The sequence below is a fragment of the Engystomops pustulosus genome, chromosome 4 (assembly GCF_040894005.1).
Source record: "Engystomops pustulosus chromosome 4, aEngPut4.maternal, whole genome shotgun sequence".
Taxonomy (NCBI): Eukaryota; Metazoa; Chordata; class Amphibia; order Anura; family Leptodactylidae; genus Engystomops; species Engystomops pustulosus.
In genome coordinates, this window is record NC_092414.1 from 63,944,220 (window position 1) to 63,965,001 (window position 20,782).

Here is a 20,782-nt window from a genome sequence, read left to right on the forward strand (position 1 = left end):
TTTTCCAGTATTGTTCCCTATTCTGTAGCTCTGTCACTTCCCTATTTATAAGTCTTCTACTCTGAAAAGTAATGGTTGCATGTTGCACGTATTTTTTTAAGCAAAACGCTGAATACAATCTAAAGATATAGGACTTCATTAATCCTATATGAGGGATTGGGATTCATAGCCTGTTTTAATGACGTAATTGGGGGTGTAGATCCGTTGCTGTGACTGTCAGCACGATCTATAACAATGTGCCTGTGGCACACTGGTATAGATGAATGAGAAAATCCCCATATACAGAATTACAGTAGTATTTCAATAGATGTTCGGATCAGTTAGACCACCTAGAGTTCAAGTACCCTAGGGGGCTCTAAAAATACAGTAGAAAATTTTAAAAAAGCATTGAAAACAAAACAAAAAAAATTACACGTTACACAGCACCATACACTGAAGTATGAAAAAGTAATTGGCCTAAGCATATGGCAAAATGAAGAATTAGTTTTTTTGTAAAAAAGGTTCAAATTTGTTTTCGGAGAGAAAGAAACCACATGACCCTCCATCTGCAGCCATTTTATGGACAGGAATGTCTGGCTGATGAGGTAAAAGACAGGAGGCTTCACTTTACCTATCAAGAAGGCAGAGCAGAACATTTATTAGATAGTATATTAATAACGTACCTAATACTCTGCCCCTCCCTCTTACACACACATTACAAAATATATGAGGTAAGTGGACAACCCCTTTAAAGAGCTATTTACAGCTATTCATACCTGCAGGTTATTCTTCCACAAGGTTGTGAGCTTATATTAGTCGTCTTTACGGTGTACCAGCTGTGTATATAATATTTGTGTGTGTGTATGTATGTATATATATATATATATATATATATATATATATATATATATATATATATATATATATATATATATATATATTATAATATATATAGTAGATAGACTTCCGACTCCAGCTTTGCCAGCAAACTACTGGATACACAATTAATCTTTTCTTTTCTATATGATTTACCTGATACGTCAAGATAAATTATCTGCTGTGAGCAGTAGCTCTGTATTTTAGCTGCAGCCAGCTGTGTTACCTTATTTGCTCTTTACAAAAGGGCAGTTGAGGAAAAGTATCCATGGGCTCTTGAAAATTTTGTCCATAACTTAGGAAGTTCAGAAAAAAAAACTCTAAAGCCATCAAGTGTGTTCATACATGCATTAAAATGTGAATAGAACACTATTAACAATAATGTATTTTATAGTAACTACACTATGTCCCTTCTTCAACATTGTTCACTGTCGGTTCCTCTACATTTTGTAGGTCAAGAAGGTGTCCAGCTAGACACATTACATAGTGAAAGCTTTAGAATCTTAAGCTTCCTAACTGTTTATTGAATGCAATGAGTTTTGTATGTTTGGCTTCTCACAGTATTGACTTCTATTTTCAATATATAGTCCTTTAAAAAAGAGGACTATATAGGTTTAAAGGGAACCTGTCACCAGGAGACCCCTTTTTTGCAACCCCCCGTCCTCATAGAGCATTGCACATACACTACTAAACATTTTTTGTATGAAAAATCGGTTTTACAGAACAAAAGATATCTTATATATTACCTTTGAATTACATGTACTGTGTAACTAGTCTAGTCGCCCCATGAGTGGAGCTGAAGAGGAGTATTTTCCCCCCACCCCTCCATCTAGTCATGGAGGTAGAGAGCTGCAATTTACAGTCTGTATACCCCACCATGCCCTGCCTTCTCACTCACGCTGACACTGCTAACCCAGCCCTCCCTCATGAATGAGAGAGACATACGACTCTCTGAAGGCATACCAGGTCTTTCTCAGCTCCTCACCTTTCTGAGGGAGTGGTTAATGATGTAGCGGTGCAAAGTCTGATACACCCCTGCCTGCCTGTCTCTCTCGCTCTCAACATTCCAGCAAGGAATTGTGTAGGATTTTCGACCTTTCCTACTGCCTCTGAAGCTGAAATATGTCTTTAGTTGAATATTGGCAGACATGTCGCATACTAGGTTCATACAACAGAATTGGACTCACATCCGGTCAGTTGAATATAACTTTACAAACGGATTTTTTTAAACATTGCAGCCATGGATAGAAATAAGAGCAATCATAGTTTTTAATGAAGTATTTATTTTTGGGTGCGTTCATTTGAATGGCAGATTCCCTTTACATCATACTTTGCAAGAAAAGAACGCTCCATAGTCAATATGTACAGATTTACTTTAGCCTGAAAATATGCTATATCAAAATGTGCTTATATTGTGCTAACACTTATCTGCATCATGCAGATACCATGTTTTATCTTCCTATCAATTTTTCCAATCTTTCCATTCTCTGCTGAAGCAAAGCATCCCAACAGTTTGATGCTACCATATCCACCATCCATGATGGGGATGATGTGCAATGTTGGCTTTCCTCCACACATAGCTCTCCCCATTTAGATTCAATTTCCAAAAGTTAATTTGACCTTATTTGACCTTATTTGACCTTATAGCCAGAAACTGTAGTTATGCCCTTCCTTCATAGATGAAGAGTATGATCAATGCACATTAAACATCATCAATACACTTGATGTGTGGTGTGCTCCTTGGTTTTCTTATTCCTGTTTTTTCACCAATGTTCTTTAACAAACCTCTTTTTTGTTATATTGAGAGGGGATGTTTCTGTTTACTAATTAGTTGACTATTCCAGGCAATTGGACACACTAGATTTTATTTTGGGGTTTCAGAAACAATGGGCTAAATACATATTCACACCACACTATTCAGTCTTTTTAATTTGCAAACATTTGGAAAAGTGTGTATCATTTCCTTACACTGCAAATAAGCAAACCTGTCACCAGGATTGTGATTTTTAGCTGTTGACATGTTCCAATACCCTATGCTTTGTCGATTTTAAAAATGCCTTTCTCAGCATTCTGAATCATTTCAGTATTTTACAAAAGTTGAATTCACATTACCTTGCTCCCTGCCAGCAGCATGTGGTGAGTCCCTGGGAAAACTATCTTACTCATCCAGCTCACCCCCACTTACTGTCAGGTGAATTGAGCTGGCAGATGTGTGATGGTAAGGAGGAGAAGATGTATGTACGAAGAGACACAGGCACACAGGGGTTTTGCAGAGGTGTACTCAAACGGCCCTTAGTGGCTGCATCAAGTGTTATGCACATCGTGATTAGGGTGCCGGTCCCCCTGACCCTGCAGGCCCTGTAGTAGCTCCTCTGGTGGTTATGCCTCTGTTCTGCACGTCAAGCAGGCTCATAAATTCCTCCACAGCAACCCTCTTCCCATCCTCAGTCACTGTCCTCCAGACACTTTCTACACTGCAGGGAAGCTGTTAACCCTTAGTACTCACACAGCACAAACTATACACTTCATGTAACAGTTTCACTGCTGTTTTCACTTCTTTATACATGTTCTGTGCTCTTCCATGTGATGAACTCTGCCAGGGTAGTCACCATATACATCCAGTGTGTACACACTATGCAGAGTTCAGTGGATTTACTTGTAGAGAACACAATGCATCATGGTTACTGAGTCAGATTTAGGTTGCCCACAAATTAAAAAGACAGGAAGAGGTTAGCACTCACCCACTTCACTGCTGCCTAAGAAAATAATTACAAAATTGGAGTTTATTTTTTTTTACTGTGGGAAAATATTAAATTAAAACTTGTTCAAAATGTTTGTATCTCTTTCATGAGTAAAAATCGTATTATCAGAAAATATAGTCTCTAAACATGTCTTGCTTCCCAACGGTATTTGGGCACCGGATTTTTGTGAGATATCTTTATTTTGTTGGTATACAATAATCACATCTGGGTGTTGTGAAGCCATTCCAAATACTTTCTTTCTGGAAGCGGCTGAGGGTGAATTTGAAGTTTATTTTGGAGCATTGTCTGTAATATCCATTTATTTAACTAATGGATAAACTGTGAGACGTTGGTTTTTGTTGGTATTTGTGCCTGCTTTCACGTAATATTTCCATGCCACTGGCTGCCACAAGACTTGAAACTGTTATTGAATTAGCCTTTTACTTTAGCAGTTGGCAAAGATGCTGCACATTTTCCTAAAATTATGCCTGGTAATGGTTTAATCCTTCTTTCATGCGAATACAACACTAAGCGTCTGTCCTGTCTACATGCCATGTGGCATATTTTAAAATGTGATCTTTGGTCAGATTTTATCTGAAGGCTTTAGCTAGCAGACAGACTCTGTCCCAGCCACTTTTGCTATATTACGGTAACCTTTTCAGCTGGTTGTTAGTTGAAGCACCCCCGTCCCAGTTTATATGTCACAATAAGTAGGCTTTTTGTTGAAAAAAGTCTTCACTTGCTTGGGATTTTCATATTTAGCACACAGCTCAATTAAGCTAGTCTTGGGTGTTTCAGCAGTTCTGATCATTTCATGTGTTTGGACAATGGTGATTTCATTCTGCCTTGTGAAGGACCATTGCCAACAGAATTTACAAGCAATGACACACCGGAGCACTATAATGCACCATAATCCCTTAGGCACTTAGATGGTCCAGCAAGTTTTTGCTGGTGATAGGTCTTTGCTATTCTTGACTAACCAGCCTCTGATCAAATTAGAACAGGACAACCAAAAAAAACCCCACAAAACTATAGCCTAAAAAATTACTGCAACATTGAAACATAGCAACATTGTAGGTAATATGAGGGCCATATGTAAGGAACAGTTCAATATGACAGTGTTAAAATAGGACATGTTCTGTTTATTTGTCACCTCTTATATATGGTTATTGGCAAATTCTATGTTGAAGTGACCCAAGTACTTATTTGGGGCTTTTATAACGGTCTTTTTTTTCTTTTCTTTTCTTTTTTTTTCTTTTTTTTTTTCATTGTTGTTTAGCATGCCATATAACTTGTTAATAAGTTGCATGTAAAAGAAGACCACCTGTCACCAGAATTTTACCCCTCACACCAATAATATCTGCTGGTAAAATGTTAAGTCTAAAATTATCTACCACTGAGGCACTGTACCTTAACCAGTGGCGTACCGTCCGCGGTACATCATCAGAAGGGGGGGCCCGGGCCGGGGCTATCACTAATGCCTCTTGTCTGTCGTGGCCCCCAGTCATGCATTGGCTGGCGTTCTGGCTCTCCCTGCTGCCCGCTCTTTCCCCAGCTCTCCGCTCTCTCCCTCCCCCGCTGCTCGGGTCCTCCGCTCTTCAGGTCTTCCGCTCCCCTCGGCTTCTCGGCTCCTCCACGCTCTTCGGATCTTCCGCTCCCCTCGGCTTCTCTGCTCCCTAGCTCCTCCGCTTCTCGACTCCTCTGCTCCTCTGCTCCATACAGTAGTATGGCAGTATATGATAGAATCGTACAGACAACCTAGGGTTAAAAACTCAAAACAACCCCTTTCCCTAGAACTGATATAAATAAACACATCATAAACACATTAGGTATCACAGTGTCCAAAAATGCCTGATCTATAAAAATATGATAACGTTTTTTCTCTGCGTTTAACCGTAACGGAAAATTGCGGCCAAAGTCGAAAATGGCACTTTTTTGCCATTTTTTAAAATTTTTTTTATAAAAAGTGATCAAAAGATCGCACAGTCCTAAAAATGATAACATGATAAACATCAAAATCTGCAATAAAACGACACCTCCCAAAGCCCCGTACATCAAAGTAGAAAAAAGTTATTACCGCCAGAAGATGGCAAAATCCCCCCAAAAATTTTTGTACAGGAGGTTTTAATTTTTTTAAATGTATGAAAACATTATAAAACCTATACAAATTTGGTATCCCCGTAATCGTACCGACCCAAAGAATAAAGTAGACATGTCATTTGGGGCGTTCAGTGAAATACGTAAAATCCAAGCCCACAAGAATACGGCACAAATGCGTTTTTTTACCAATTTAACTGCATTTGGAATTTTCCTGCTTCCCAGTACACGGCATGGAATATTAAATACCACCATTTAGAATTGTCATTTTTTACACAGAAAATAAGCCATAACACAGCTCTATACATGGAAAAATAAAAAAGTTATAGATTTTTGAAGGTGGGGAGTGAAAAATGAAAACGCAAAAATGAAAAAGGGCATCGGCATTAAGGGGTTAAAGGACATCTACCTATATGGAGACAACATAACATTCTTCTAATTAGTCTGCAATGCCTCAGACCACCTTGTTTTTAAATTTATTCACTCCCTATTCCGATACAAGTCCCACCCGTCCACAGTGCATAGAACAGGTGACGGATGAGATGGGGTGGGACCTGAACCGGAACAGGGGTAGTGAATACATTAAAACACAAGGTGCTCTGAGCTGGAGAGCCCCAGAATAATTATCATAATATTTCTAACTCTTTGTTGCCGCAATCGTGGTGTATAAAGTTATAGTAAAGAAATCCTGAGGAACATCGTTTGTTACGCTATCCGTAAAACTTATAGGAGATGGCCTTTAATAGCAGCTGTTTTACTAATATACTAATGAGTAGACCTGAGTCATATTCTCAATAGAAGAGTCATGTGAATCGTGGCTCCTTTTTTGATTGACAGCTCTGTATTTCTTCAAATCTTGGCCTGTGCAGACAGAAAGCCCTATTCATGTCCTTACCAGAATGCTGTCCCTCTCACCGCTTGGTATATTTATAAGTGTGCACTGTGAGAAACTGCAGATCTATGCAGCATTTTGCGCACCCCACTATGGGCGGAGCCAATAACTGATGTGTGGAACCAAGTGGCGGTGGGTGTGGCCAACATAGACAAAGAAAAGGATTGGGGAAATATTTTACTGATTGGAGGTGGCAGGTTTAAGTTAGGATGCCTGTACTGCAGTGAGGGCGCAGTTGGTGTATCGTGGCTGCACTTGATGACAGGTTTCCTTTAGGTCATAAGTTTTGCAAGACGAGTTGTCATTTTTTAATAGTAAATAAATACACAAAATTGTATTTTCTCACTTTTAATCAATAAATTTACCATTGTTCTTCTTGTGTGTTTACCATGTGTCATAGTGACATTTGATGTAAGGAATCCTAAATTTCTTATTTTTATTTCTAAATATTTATTATTATTTAGTTTGTGTTTTTACTTTGTGTCCCCCATAAGATCATAAAAGGTCCTTGGGGGACATTTCCACATTTATTTATTTTTTTTAATTTGCCTATTATTTTTTCATAAGGGTTCTTATACAGTAGATACCCTCCGTTACAGAGGGAAACATGATGTCTAATCAGACCTGTACTGTATCCTGCAGCTCCGATTCACCCTGCAGTCCCAGTGGTCACGTTGCTGGCAGCTCTGCTTTTCACTTCATAGCGCTACTTCAGCAGTGAAACATCACTTTTTTGCCATTTTTCCAAAAATTTAAACCAACCACCTCCTAAAAAACTTTATCAAAAGAATATCTGGAGCTCTGGGCTGCTAATTATGCATGCCCCTGCACATCACTTTCCCATGCTGGGAGCATGGGAGAGGGAAGTGACGTCATGGGATTGTTGTGAATTCACGCCTCTCGCTTGACGTCGCCTCCTTCTCCCAGCATGGGAGAGGGAGATGCGGGGGTGAGTATTAATAAGGTTTTTAGGTGATTGGTTTCCTTTAACAAAAAGTTATCAAAAGGTTGCACAATCTCTGGTGTCACTGAAAACGTCTTCATATCCTCTTCATTAACAACTTACACAGTACCATATGCAGACGTATAAAAAGGTTATTGGCCTACAAATGTGGCATAATGAGGACTTTTCTTGGTATCCATGTGCTCGTACCGACCAAAAGAGTAAAAAGAGAGCACACAAGAAAATTGTACTTGCTTCCCAGTACATGCTATGCAATACTAAATGCTGACACCAGAAAGTATAGTTTGTTACAGTGAAAAGAAGCCTTCATTCGGGTCTGTAAATGAAAAAGTAAAAATGTTATGGATTTTTGAAGGTGGGGAGCAAAAAACACATACAAAAAAAAAAAAAAAAAAAAATCAGGTCGTTAAAGGGGTTTAAGAAGGCAGAACATAACTTCAAAAATTGACTGTATATTTGGGCACCAATGACTCTTGGTCACAAAGGGATTAATTTGTATATACACTTACCGTGTATACTCGTGTATAAGCTCATACACGATTGTATAAAAAAATAAACTTCCATACTCACCTTGCAGCACTGCCCGATGCTCCCTGCGTGGCTTCTTTTCCTTCAGCTTGTTATATGTAACAAACCTAGCAGAGCGCATGGACGCATCTCTGCTCGGTTCATTGAAGGAAGAGAAGCCACGCGGGGAGCATCGGGCAGCGCCACAAGGGGATAATGGAAACACCCAGGGGCTGCTGGGCGTTTCATCGCCGTGGTGGCTGGCTGCAGGGCGTTTCATTAATATGGGGGCTGGCTGCAAGGTATTCCATTAATATGGGGGTTGGTTGCAGGGCATGTCATCAATATGGGGGCTGGCTGCAGGGCATTCCATTAATATGGGGGTTGGCTGCAGGGCATTCCATTAATATGGGGGCTGGCTGCTGGGCATTCCATCATTAGGTGGAATAAAGGCAGTTTCATTATTTTTTAGGGTTGCACCAGCATTTCATTTCTAGCAGAGGGGCAACATTTGGCATTTCATTAGTAGCGGCTCTGCTGGAGGGCATTTTATTACTTGGGGCTCTGCTGCTGGGCATTTCATTATTAGACAAGGCTGCTGGGCATTTCATTACTCGGGGAGGCTGTGACAAATGCATTTCCCAACCTAGGCTTATACTCTTATTTAATATGTTTTCCCAGTTATTTGTGGCAAAATTAGGGGCCTCGGTTTATACTCTGGTCGAATTATACTCAAGTATATACGGTAACTTTTAAATGTTTGTTGAAGGTAGACCTGTTATTTCACGCCTTTAAATTCCTGCTTTTGTGCAAAAATACTAATTAATGACAAGTGGTAATAACATACAAAATAATTCATTATAAAGAATAACAGGAAATAGAATAATATGAATTAATAATTCATGTAAACATGCTTTCTATTTTTTTTAATGTTTTTACAGTTTGCCAAGACGAGCAAAGGCTTTATATGCGTGTAAAGCTGAGCATGACTCTGAGCTTTCATTTACAGCAGGCACAGTGTTCGAAAATGGTAAGTACTCCAATCATGAAAATCTTAAGAATTAATCGATTCTTATCCGTAAATTAAGATATTATATAAATAAGTTTTCCTTCTTTTTTTTTTTTTTGTTCCTTTCATTTCATTACTTGAACATTATGATTTTCAGGGCCAGGATAAGACATTTTGGTAGCCGAGGCAGGCAGGAAAAATTGTACCTCCCGCACAAGCCATGAAGTCATTAACTAGGGCTAATGGTAGAGATGTGGTTAAAGGGAACCTGTCAGATTCTTGGTGCTATAGCTACTTTTCAGTATATCTACATATTACTAAAATATTGCTGCATATTTAGAACAGCGAAACTTTAGAACAGTTTACCGTATTTTTCGCCCTATACGGCGCACCGGACTATAAGGCGCATTAGTCCGATGCGCCTTATATATGTAATAATTCCATATATAAGGCGCATCGGACTATAAGGCGCGGGGTCCGGGGGCGTGGCGGAGGTCCGGGGGCGGAGCGGAGACCCGATGGGACGCGACGCCGAGACGCGACGGGGAACGCGGGGAAGGTGAGCGGGAGGTGGAGGAGGGCAGCGGACCCTACTTACATAGGTCCCCGCTACCGGAGACAGCAGATCTCCAGCGGGAACTGCAGACCACGCGGCAGAAGTTGTTCGTGCCGCGTGGTCTGCAGTTCCCGCTGGAGATCTGCTGTCTCCGGTCTCCGGTAGCGGGGACCTATGTAAGTATGGTCCGCTGCCCAGCGCCATACATAGGGCGCACCGGACTATAAGGCGCACTTTGGATTTCCACGGAAATCCAAGGCTTTTAAGTGCGCCTTATAGTCCGGAAAATACGGTAGTAGGTATAAAATCGTCTGTGGCCAGTCTTTCCTTCAGTTTCTCTTACCCCAGCACAGCGAATTAATAGGTCTTTCAATATACAAAGATAGGGAAAGAACTGTGACTTATTCCTTCTAAACAAATGGGGAGAATCGGCTTTAATGCTCCATTTAATGCAAACCTTTTATAGGTTATGGGTAAATATTCCATTTCCTGGGGACTGATGTTATCTCACTCCCAAGGATCCAGCTCTATTTGTATTCCAACCACCTGTCCACAAGGTGATGAGTTGGGCCCTCAATGCTGGTATCTTTTATATGGGTGCCAGGAGATGACTGATGGAATACCCTACATATAGGGAAACGCATGTACCCTAAACCCCCCGTCCTTACCATACATTAAAACACAGACTTGACCCCATGCCCCCTACTTCTCACACCTCCATATTCTTCTTTTCTTCACACACCAATCACCCTAGCAATGTCCCATGACCGCCTTAGCTGCCGTGTGATGCTATCTTCCATAGCAGTCTATGGAGCACAGGGTGAAACTCCTAGAGATATGAAGTGATGAGAGCAGAAGACTGGAACGGTAATAAATTGTCAGTTAAAGGCCACACCTGCTCATGCGAACAACTGCAGCAAAGCTAAAAGATGAGAAATTACTTTATAATACTTGTCACTGTGTACAGTTGGTATCTAAACATTTCATGAAGCTGTCTAACTTCACATTAATCCCCTATTAGATTTCTTAATCTTTTGGATGCTTGTCACACTTCGTTTCGTATCACAAATTTAAATATAAAATACCAGTAAACTCAAAAGTTTTTAAATTGAGGTATATGTGGATAAGTAATCAAAACCTATAGGGCCCTGTGTAAAAACCGCATTGCCCCCTCCTTTCCTTAAATCATAAATTAACTGTATTTTCTCACATCATTGGGAAGCTGGGTTCAAGTTCTCTAACCTCATCCAAGGTCTGTCTACTGCCATAAAGTTAGACAATGTGGGGGATGCAAAAATATTCAGGCCGCCCAAATTGACCTCAAGAGCGCAGGAACAGCTCATCCAAGACATCACTAAACACCCCCACTACAGAAGCTATTAACCCCTGTTAAAGGAGTTGCCCCATTAAAGAAAGTTCTCAAATTTCAATCCCCTAGTGATGTTTACACAATAAAGATCATTGTTAACCCCTTACAATTTTACGAACAGTTTATTGATTAATTAGCTCCTATCACTCAGTGATGGTCAGGGTAAAATTCTAGTTTGTGGGTAGGGACTCTCTAAGCGGACACTTCATGATCCCTCTAGTGCTGTGAAATGTTGTGTGATGACAATGTGCTTAGAATGTCAGGGTACAGGTTTATCTACACTTTTATTTAGCTTCTGAAGATTCTAATAGTATCTGATACAGAGAAAAAGAGAGATGAGCAGTGGCGTAATATGAGTCCCCTTGGCTCGGGGGCAAAATTCCTAATGGGGCTCCCAGCCCCTTATGTCTCACTTTGTTAGGCCCCCCTGCCTTTGCCCTAAATTTGACAGATGCTGGTCATATATGAACTGCACACACTTACACATAAAGGGAAAATGGGCTGGGGCAGGGAATTCCTGTCCTGACTCTTAGCACTTGCTATAGCCCATGAGCATTCATCGGTTACTTGCAATAGCACCATACAGGCGTGGGAGGCCAGGGTGGGATTTTATCATACATAGGCGTATGATACATCAACCCACATAGTACAGGTAAACCCACATACTGCATACACATATAATTACAAATACACACATCTATTCCACCTAATTAACATTATTCACACATATGGTATCTATACCTCTCTCACACAAACATGCATAAGATAAATACATAGCACACATTACTGAAATAATATTAATAATTCTTTATTTATATAGCGCCTACAGATTACGCAGCGCTGCACAAAGCATGACAAATCAGTCCCCAATGGGATAACATACTGTAAATACACATAGGGAGGAATTATCATACCCCAGCAAAACAAGCCTTTTAGCGTATGATAAATTCCATCCTATATGAATCTGTGGCGGTTGATACATCAAGAAGTATAGGCCTCTTGATGTACCCCTCCGATGGTTACAGCACCAGGTCTGGCCTGACTTAGTTTTGTGTCTGCAGCTTTTTAACCCTTAAATGACCAGGCCACATTCAAAAGTCAGTGATAACTTTTTTTTATTCCTCTATATCAGTGGTGACGAACTATGGCACGGGTGCCAGAGGTGGCACTCAGAGCCCTCTTTATGGGCACCCTTGCCATCACCCCAGGGTAGAGTTTGTCAGACAGGACTCAAGGCCTCTTGCAGTCCCAGGCAGCCCAGGACCCTAGAAGGAAGCTACAATGATAATCCAAACTTCTTCTCCTTCTTTCTACTGTATTGGTGTCCTCAGGTGCCTATACAATTTAAACCTGTGAAAAAGCAGGTAGTAATAAATTACTGCTTAAATTGTCGCATTGGCACTTTGCGAAAAATATGCGGGTTTTGGTTGTAGTTTGGGCACTTGGTGTCTAAAAGGTTTGCCATCACTGCTCTATATAAAGAGCTGTACGTGGGCTTGTTTTCTGCGTTACAAATTTGCACTTTGTAGTGACAGTATTTATTCCTTTCGTGTACTGGGAAGCAGAAAACAAAATACCAAATGCAGTGAAATTGGTTAAAAAGCGCATTTGCGCCATTTTTTTGTTAGCTTGGTTTTTACGGCTTTCACAGTGTGCCCCAAATGTCATGTCGCCTTTATTCTTTGGATAGGTACAATCATGGGAACACCAAATGTATGAGTTTTATGTGTTTTAATAAATTGAAAAAAAGCAAAACCTTCTGTACAAAAAAAAATCTTCATTTTGCCATTTTCTGACAATAATAACTTTTTCACACTTCCGTGTACAGAACTGTGTGACATGTTATTTTTATTGCGAGATGAGGTGACATTCATTGCTGCCATTTTGAGGACTGTACAGCCTTTTGATCACTTTTTATGAAATTTTTTGTGTTGAAAATGGTCAAAAAGTGGCGTTTTGGACATTTGGACTATTTTTCGTTAGGGAGCCTTGGGTCTGACAAAAACGCCAGGCTGTCATGGAGACAGATTGTCGCTTCCCGTTGACATCATGGTCCTGGTTAGTGTAGCTTTCCTTGGGACCACAGGATTGCACTCCTCCTTCCTCTGCATCCCTCAGCGTCCCGTCAGCTGGCTCTCAGTAGCTGACCCAAGCACTTCCTCTATTATCTGTGGTGCTGCCAGGACTAGCATGGTCTTGCAGCACACAGCAGGCAGATACCTCTGCAGGGACCTCCACACTGAAAGCCCGGGACTGGTGGGTGTGGCCTCTGATGTGTACAGAGGAAAGAGCTTTCTCCTTAGAAGCTGTTGGAGTGTGATACTGACCGGGGCCGTGGCTTCTCATAGTTCACTATAATAACATCTTCCCGTGTGCTGAGCTGTTTTCTAACTGTATCATTGCAGCATATGGGAAAATGCTCAAATATTAACACACTGACAGCTGCAGGCCCACCCCTCCCGACTGGCCCGGTCGCAGGGGATCGTTACGCCACTGGAGAGGATACAGATGGGAGATAAAATCCATGAGATGGATATAAAACACAATGATGCTCTCAGCTCTGCTCCCTCACCTAATCAATAAAATACACTGTCAGCACTGCTATAAAGACCTTATCTTGTCTGTAGCTAGTAGAGTAAGTCTCTGTACACGGATTATGGCTGGCAGGAAGATCCTGTGCCTGAGCTGGTCTTGTAATGCAGGGAGGGAGGGGCAGGAGGCAGAGAGCACTGCAGTGTACAGACAAGAGAATCTATTCATAAAGTGTTCATGACTCCATCATAAGAGAGAGTTCAAGATCATTGTTGAGCAAAAAGAAGATAAAGGCCTGTCTCAGTTTTGCCAGAGACAATCTTGATGATTCCTAAGACTTTTGGGAAAAGACTGATGAGACAAAGGTTTAACTTTTTGTAGGTGCAAGTCCCATTATATCTGGCGTAGATGTAAAAGGAACATCAAATTGATGTGGTGACAGCGTGGTAGGTTTGGGGTGCCCAGGACCTGGGAGACTTGTTGCTGCAAGCTAAGGAGCTGTGTCTACCTTCCCCTTTGAATCTCAGACAGATTTGGTACAATGGCGTATGTTCACGCTACTCAAGTCTACTAGTGTAGGGTTCCTAAACTAAGGATTCGCTAGCTTCTTTTTGGTCTCATTTTCCCCTAGTCAGCCGCAAAGAGACCTGTTTGGCCACCAGCAGTTTTAACAAACCTAACAACTCCTCCCCTTCCTGTTACACCTATGGTTCATGGGTGTGGCCCACATTGGCATGTCCCGCCTACCTTCTAACCGGTTCTATGAAAAACTGGAAAGTACTCGCAACACCTAAAGCAGTTCCAACTACAGACACTGGGTGTCACTGTTGCAGTTTCTGTGTGTAGTGTAATGACAGTTTAACCCATTCCCTGCCTGCCAGTTACACAGGTACAGGGAACACAATTTACATAACAACATTATGGAACATAAGACAAAATACCAATTGTGAATAGGTGCCATCCTAGGCCCCGCCGCATGAATTACACCCTGGTATTCTACAGACAGTCTTACGGCCAACACTTTTGATAAATCTGCCCCATTATTTTCATTTGGAGGCCTTCTGTAATGGTCTTTTTAACTTCCCAGGGCTTTGTGTTATAGTCCTATGCCTTAAAGAGAACAGAAAGAAGAAAAGGTCACTGCTCGCGCAGTGTCTAATTTCTTCTGCCTGTGTAATTATATTTGTAGCCTTGTTCAAAGAGCAAGGCAATGCACCACAGCTGCTGACAGTGCGATCTTCTTTTTCCATCTTCTAGTCCTCCTTTATCACAAGTCTGACTGTGTAAAAGAGTATATATGTGTATGTGTGCTTTTAGATAGATACTTGTTATAAGCTACTGAAAAAAAACCTCTTCCATTATAATCCAATTTGTTTAGACAATACCAGAATAGATAATATTTTTGTATACATTTCTGTGGATTCTATAAAAAAAAAATTGAATCAGTGATAATTGCTGGTTTAGAGATTGAACGGAAACCACAAGACAATTCTTCCTTTGTTTTAACAATCTATTTTACGTTTCCTTATCTCTTTGTTAGGATTATTTTTTAATATTGAAGTCGAGGTGGAGATTCTCTATAACTGCAGTTTAAACACCACATGTAGTCCTCCCAATGATTGCATTTATTTCAGTTTCACATTATTATACATAAAGTGCACACTGGAAAGTAATGGCAAATCTCCCACAAGGGGTTTTGTATTAAGTCCTGGTAAATCTTGTTCCCCCAGCCCCTTTGGCCTTGCCGAATATATAAAGAGGCTCCAGCCCTGCCTGGCATAGAGTAGTGCTTTAATCTGCACCAGGGATAGGCACAACCAACTCTATCCCATCAATTAGAGTGGGGGTAGGGAAGATAACCATACACATGGATAGCCGTTGGCCTTCTGCCTGTTAGGCAGCTTTTCCTCTTGACCACTCTCATACAGATTAACTATCAGTGGGGACAGAAGAGGAAGATGCTGCCAGACTTCTCAGTTGGCAACCTATCTATGCCAAGAACAGAAGGTTCAGGTATGTTGAAATAAAACTGCTGATAATTCCATTTAAGAGGGGTCAAAAGTCCCCCTCAGAAACAAGATGTTCAGCCACTCCAACTGAAATAGTCATGTTTGGCTTACATAAATCCTAGTGTGAATGGGCAGCCTATTGTAAATGTTGCACTAGGGTATCCTTCTGGCCACCATCCCAAGCTCTGCCTCTCTTTGGGATTCGTTCGGCAAATAGCTAAAACAAAGCTAATTTCTTAACATTTTCACTGCCAAGAAACTATTTTAACCAGGTAAGAAAACCCACCATTTTTCTGTTCAGCTTTTCATTTAGATTGTATGAAAAGATTTTTTATGATTGGCATAAATAATGGGGTCTTGCAATAAAATGCACACCTACCTGACTTGATCAGTCAGTTACACATTACTGACCTTCTAATGATCTTCAGAACACACTTTAGCTGATTGGTTTTTTTTTTTTGTTTGTTTTTTTAAATATACTAATATTATTTTTAATAATAATATACACCTCTTTGTAGAAAAATTGCATGGAGGCGCCCATGGATATCAAGTGCCAAGTGGTGTTCTCACAATGTGGCCGTTACTTCCAGAAAGTAATTGGATACGGGGTTATTATATATTATATTATGATTTCATTTGTGTATGTGGAAAATGTGGTGTATCCCAAAACCTCTAGCAGTAAAAACCCTAGCTAGTAGCTCTCTTTAATGAATTGGATAGCAGCCAAACATAGAAGTGCCCTAAAACATTAAGTTATAGTACTCCTAAGGTCAGAGAGTCCTGCTGTGGTCCTAATAGGAAGCGAAGATTTAACCAACTCTTTCTCCTATTATTTGCTTAACACATGTCTAAGAGTATAGATTTATGTGTATGGAGATTGCCGGGCTTCAGTAAAGTATTTCTCTTTGGATGTGAAAACAGTGGGGCTAAACAGATCTTAGAGGTTTTTCTAGGTTAATAAAATAAACTGAGGCTGTGACCCAGATGCTGTGTTGTAACAGATGATCAGTGCGGAAAAGACAGACTTGGTCAATCCAAATTGAGTTTCGACCTCAGTTTTTATTTCGGTTGAAAAAAAATCTCTCCTCTTAAACAAATCAGTGTTCTATAGCAGCTCAATGGAATTACTTACCAAGTGTCTGGACTCCCTAGACATATAAATTAGCCAAAACCAGACTAACCAGAGCCTAAAATGTATTTCTGTGTATGAACAGTTCATAAAATGCAGCGTTCCCTCTCTTGTCTAAATTCATCCAGGCTCTATTATAAGCAGATGACGTGCCAACTAGTCTCCTGGTGTCATTTTTCTTTACACAACGCAATCTTACACGTATAATAAAAGAAAACAAACAGACAAAACATGACAGGTCACCCGATGGAGAATGGTAATAGTGTATAGAAAGAATGCTGTGTCCTATAGGTATCATTTGTTTGATATTGAACTTTATAGCATTTTAATGGAATTTTAACTGAAAAGAACTTGGAACAATGTGAATGCAGGCTTATTAATAGACTTCAGTACTGTAATGATTAAGTCATTTGCTACACCCTCAATTTTTCCCTTTAGGGGCTGTTCAAATTTAGTTTTTTATTTACATTTTACAAGTAGGTCAGGTCACTTTTTTTTAACACCATAGGTAATGGATTATTATTGGTTTTTATTAGGCATGCGTGCACTGCTCCGCTTGTGCGTGAAGGTTTGGAGTACACACAGGCTCTAGGTGCACCAATTTCTACACATTCACCTAGTTATTAAAGGCACTAGGAAGGGTGCTATGTAATGAATTTCCATGTGTTCTGTAACAGTGTTTGCCTTCGTATGTTTGACCTTTGCTTGCGTTAACTGACAATTAATCTCTTTTGTGTTCCTGACTTGCGGTATTGACTCTGGGCTACTTGTCTGACACTACCTGCCCTGACCTCAGCCTGTCCTCTCACCATACCTCTGATTGTTACTTTGGTGCCCAATGCTCTCAGTATCTCTCAGCTAGTCTCAACAACTTTAAACATATACTCCTGAAAGAGGACTATTATGGGGATTTTCTTGTGGTGGTGAACAGAAGTGTGCGTATCTAGATAGATATAGATATGTGTGTGTGTAATATACATATATATGTTTTTTTATGGAATTCTGAATTTATCTTTTTCCATTATTTCACCACAGGAGGTAAATAGAGCCTTGCTTTTCATATATAACTGCATTTTTTCACATTTTATTGTATACTTGGAAAAAGATGTAAGTGGTCAGATGTTATTGTCTTTCTCTCCAATAGTTCATCCATCGCAGGAGCCAGGATGGTTAGAAGGGACGCTCAATGGGAAGACTGGACTTATCCCTGAGAACTATGTGGAATTCCTATAGCTTTATTTTCTGCCAGCAATCCTACGCTTTACATGGTATCCATGACAACAGCTGATGGCGTTGAAGATTATCTCACTATGCCTCCATGATTTACAGGGTGAAGGTCTTTTCACTACCTGTTGCAGTGAAAATGTGTGTATATCTCTGTGTATGTCTGAAATTCTATATGGTGGTGAAAAGTATACAGAGGTGCAGGCATTTTTTTATTTTTATTTCTTAGCAAGGGACCATTCTATGTTAATTGTTCTTGTATTGTTTTAATTCACTGTACCTTGTAACCACTAAATGTCAACAGAACATATACTTTGCCAGTCTGGACTAAAGCAAGAATTATTAGCAGACTGCTCGGGCAACTATATTAGACATTTCTAATATTTTTTTATATATATGCAAAATCAAACAACTTGAGTGCAGATCTTAATGCTGCCACACTTAGACCAGTTATAACGCAATGATCCACTATTTTAAGGAGTGTGTATTGATGAGTTACAGTACATTTGGCTACAATACTTGTTTTATAAAAATTTTACATGTGCAAAGAGCATTTTTAGTGAAACTCACAGGTCCCATGCCGCTGCTTATATGGCAGGTGACCGGCAGAAAACAGCCATGTTTTTTATTCTTAAAGATACTTGTACTATATCTATTGTATGGGAAGCAGCACAACTTTAGCTGGTAATTACTTTGATCTTTAAAGTGTTACCCCCACAATTAAATTCATTTAGAATGGACAGATTACATAGAACGCAAAATTCTCAACCTAAATTATTTCTAAGATAAGATAATGTCCAAGTATAAATAATCTGGTTATTATTGTCTACTTGTTAAAGGACCCACTTCTGTTTATTTCCTTTTCTGGAGGTCACAAATGCTCAGTAGTCCCACTATCCTGATCCTCATGTACACTAAAAGTCATCATTATAGTGAATGAACGAAAGGACACGTTACAGAAATATCTAGACACAGGGGCATAACTAGGAGAGGCATGGCCCCATAGCAGACTTCTAATAGGGGTCCCCCAACTGCATAACACATACATATTTGTACAGCATGTATACATCACATATTATGTCCATTTATATCCATTTATATGGATTGTGTATGGACGCTTCAAAGAACTAGAGATAACCACCCTTAAAAATCGAAATTTTTTAGTACAAATTTATGTACAACTTTCTATTTCCAATTGTAACTTTAGGAGTGGAAATCTCTGGTTCATATCAAAGGGGACTCTCCTGTTTTAATATGACACTACAATTGTGTTTCTAGGTGCAAGGTTTCAGGAGAAATATGGGCGTTTGTAGTGAGCCCCGCCAGGCTGCCATCTAAAGGTAGAATGTAGAAGAAGCAGCTGGAGACTTTCACGTTCACTTTCCAGAAGTACATGCACCCTCTGCATATGTACTTGAACCTGGTAAAGGTTGATGAAATGTTGCTGTTCGTATTTATAACATATTTTAGTAACATATTTTATTTAAAAAAAACTTTAATTGAAAAAAATTTAAAAAATGTATTTTTTTCACATTTGTAGTCAATTATAAGAAAATAATATACAATTGATAAAAATATCCTATAAAGTTTGTCTCTCATGTCATGAAAAAAAGGAAAAATTGTTATGATATGTAAAGCTTTTCCAGCGATATCATATAAAGGAAACCTACCACTTGAAGTGGCAGGTATAAGGGGGAACTACCGAGCACCAGCTGAGGGTGAGCTGGTGCCGGAGCTTATTTTTGTTAGTGTTTTAAACCGCAGTATTGCGGTTTAAAACACTTTTTAAACTTTATGGCCGAAGCTGCTTCGGCGCAGGGAGGTACGCGCTCGGCGCACCATGCGCGCGACCGTGCCCGCGGCTCTCATTCACTTCCTATGTAGCCGCGTGCACGGTCGCGCGCATGGTGCGCCGCGCGCGTACCTCCCTGCACCATAAAGTTTAAAAAGGGTTTTAAACCGCAATGCTGCGGTTTAAAACACTAACAAAAATAAGCTCCGGCACCAGCTCACCCTGAGCTGGTGCTCGGTAGTTCCCTCTTCTACCTGCCACTTCAAGTGGTAGGTTTCCTTTAAAGAAGCGCACAGCAGTCAAAGAGGTGTAAACTTGATGTTGACATCCTCCTGGTCAGTGGAGTGTGTCCTTCCAAATTACAATACTACCGGTAGTAGCACTGATTGGGCATTATCAGCCTGAGTGTGAACCCACCCCCAAAAAAATTATGGAGCAGGTCCTGTTCCTGCCTGTGTTTGTGGCTCAGGAAGTCTTTTTCTATTGTCATTGGCACATGAACAGACCTCACACTCCAATCTGACCACAGGTTTGTTCTCTGTGGCCTGCAATTGCACATGTTTGTATGCAGGCTGCCTTACTAAAATATACATGTCAGGAGAGCTGACAGGTCCTCTTTACGAGGATGATTAAATAATCTGACTAGTTGTTTATGTGCAGCTAGTCCTGTCCTGATAGGCCGGCTGCACACAAACATCTTCAGCCCAAGGCACTGCCAGCTCTGCAGTTTGGATGGAGTCCTTGCATCAAATTTCTCTATGATGCAAGGACTCCTATACACTGCCTTGGGTTTGGTCCAAGAAATTCTAGCTGCACACAGATCTGTTAACACAGACAAACACATTCATGAGCAGCCAGCATTAGCCCCAGCCAATAAATAATCCTTCATCTGATCTAGCAGTTTGTAAGCCCTCTCCGCTGGTAGGCTTCAACAATGTGGAGAGAAGTTAAGGTTTTCTTAACACAGGTAAAAAAAAGATAATTTGAAAGCACTTTCCCAATTCCAAATCCTAATCCTGTCCATGATAGACCTCTGTCTCTGTTCCCTCTGAAAGCAGAAATTAAGTTGAAGTGTAAGCATTTAAGATTCTGCACTCAAGATTGTT

General features: G+C 40.3%; 1 protein-coding gene across 2 annotated transcripts in view; it reads left to right on the top strand.

Annotated features, from left to right (window-relative positions):
- ARHGAP26 (Rho GTPase activating protein 26) overlaps nt 1–19,575 on the top strand; it is a 202,397-nt gene extending 182,822 nt beyond the window's left edge. For both annotated transcript variants that reach the window (XM_072146117.1, XM_072146116.1), the window contains exons 22-23: nt 8,998–9,086; nt 17,805–19,575. In XM_072146117.1, coding sequence (XP_072002218.1) covers nt 8,998–9,086; nt 17,805–17,893 — 178 coding nt within the window. In that variant the 3' untranslated portion in view covers nt 17,894–19,575. The remainder of the gene's footprint in view (nt 1–8,997; nt 9,087–17,804) is intronic.
- The last annotated feature ends 1,207 nt before the right edge of the window (nt 19,576–20,782 follow it).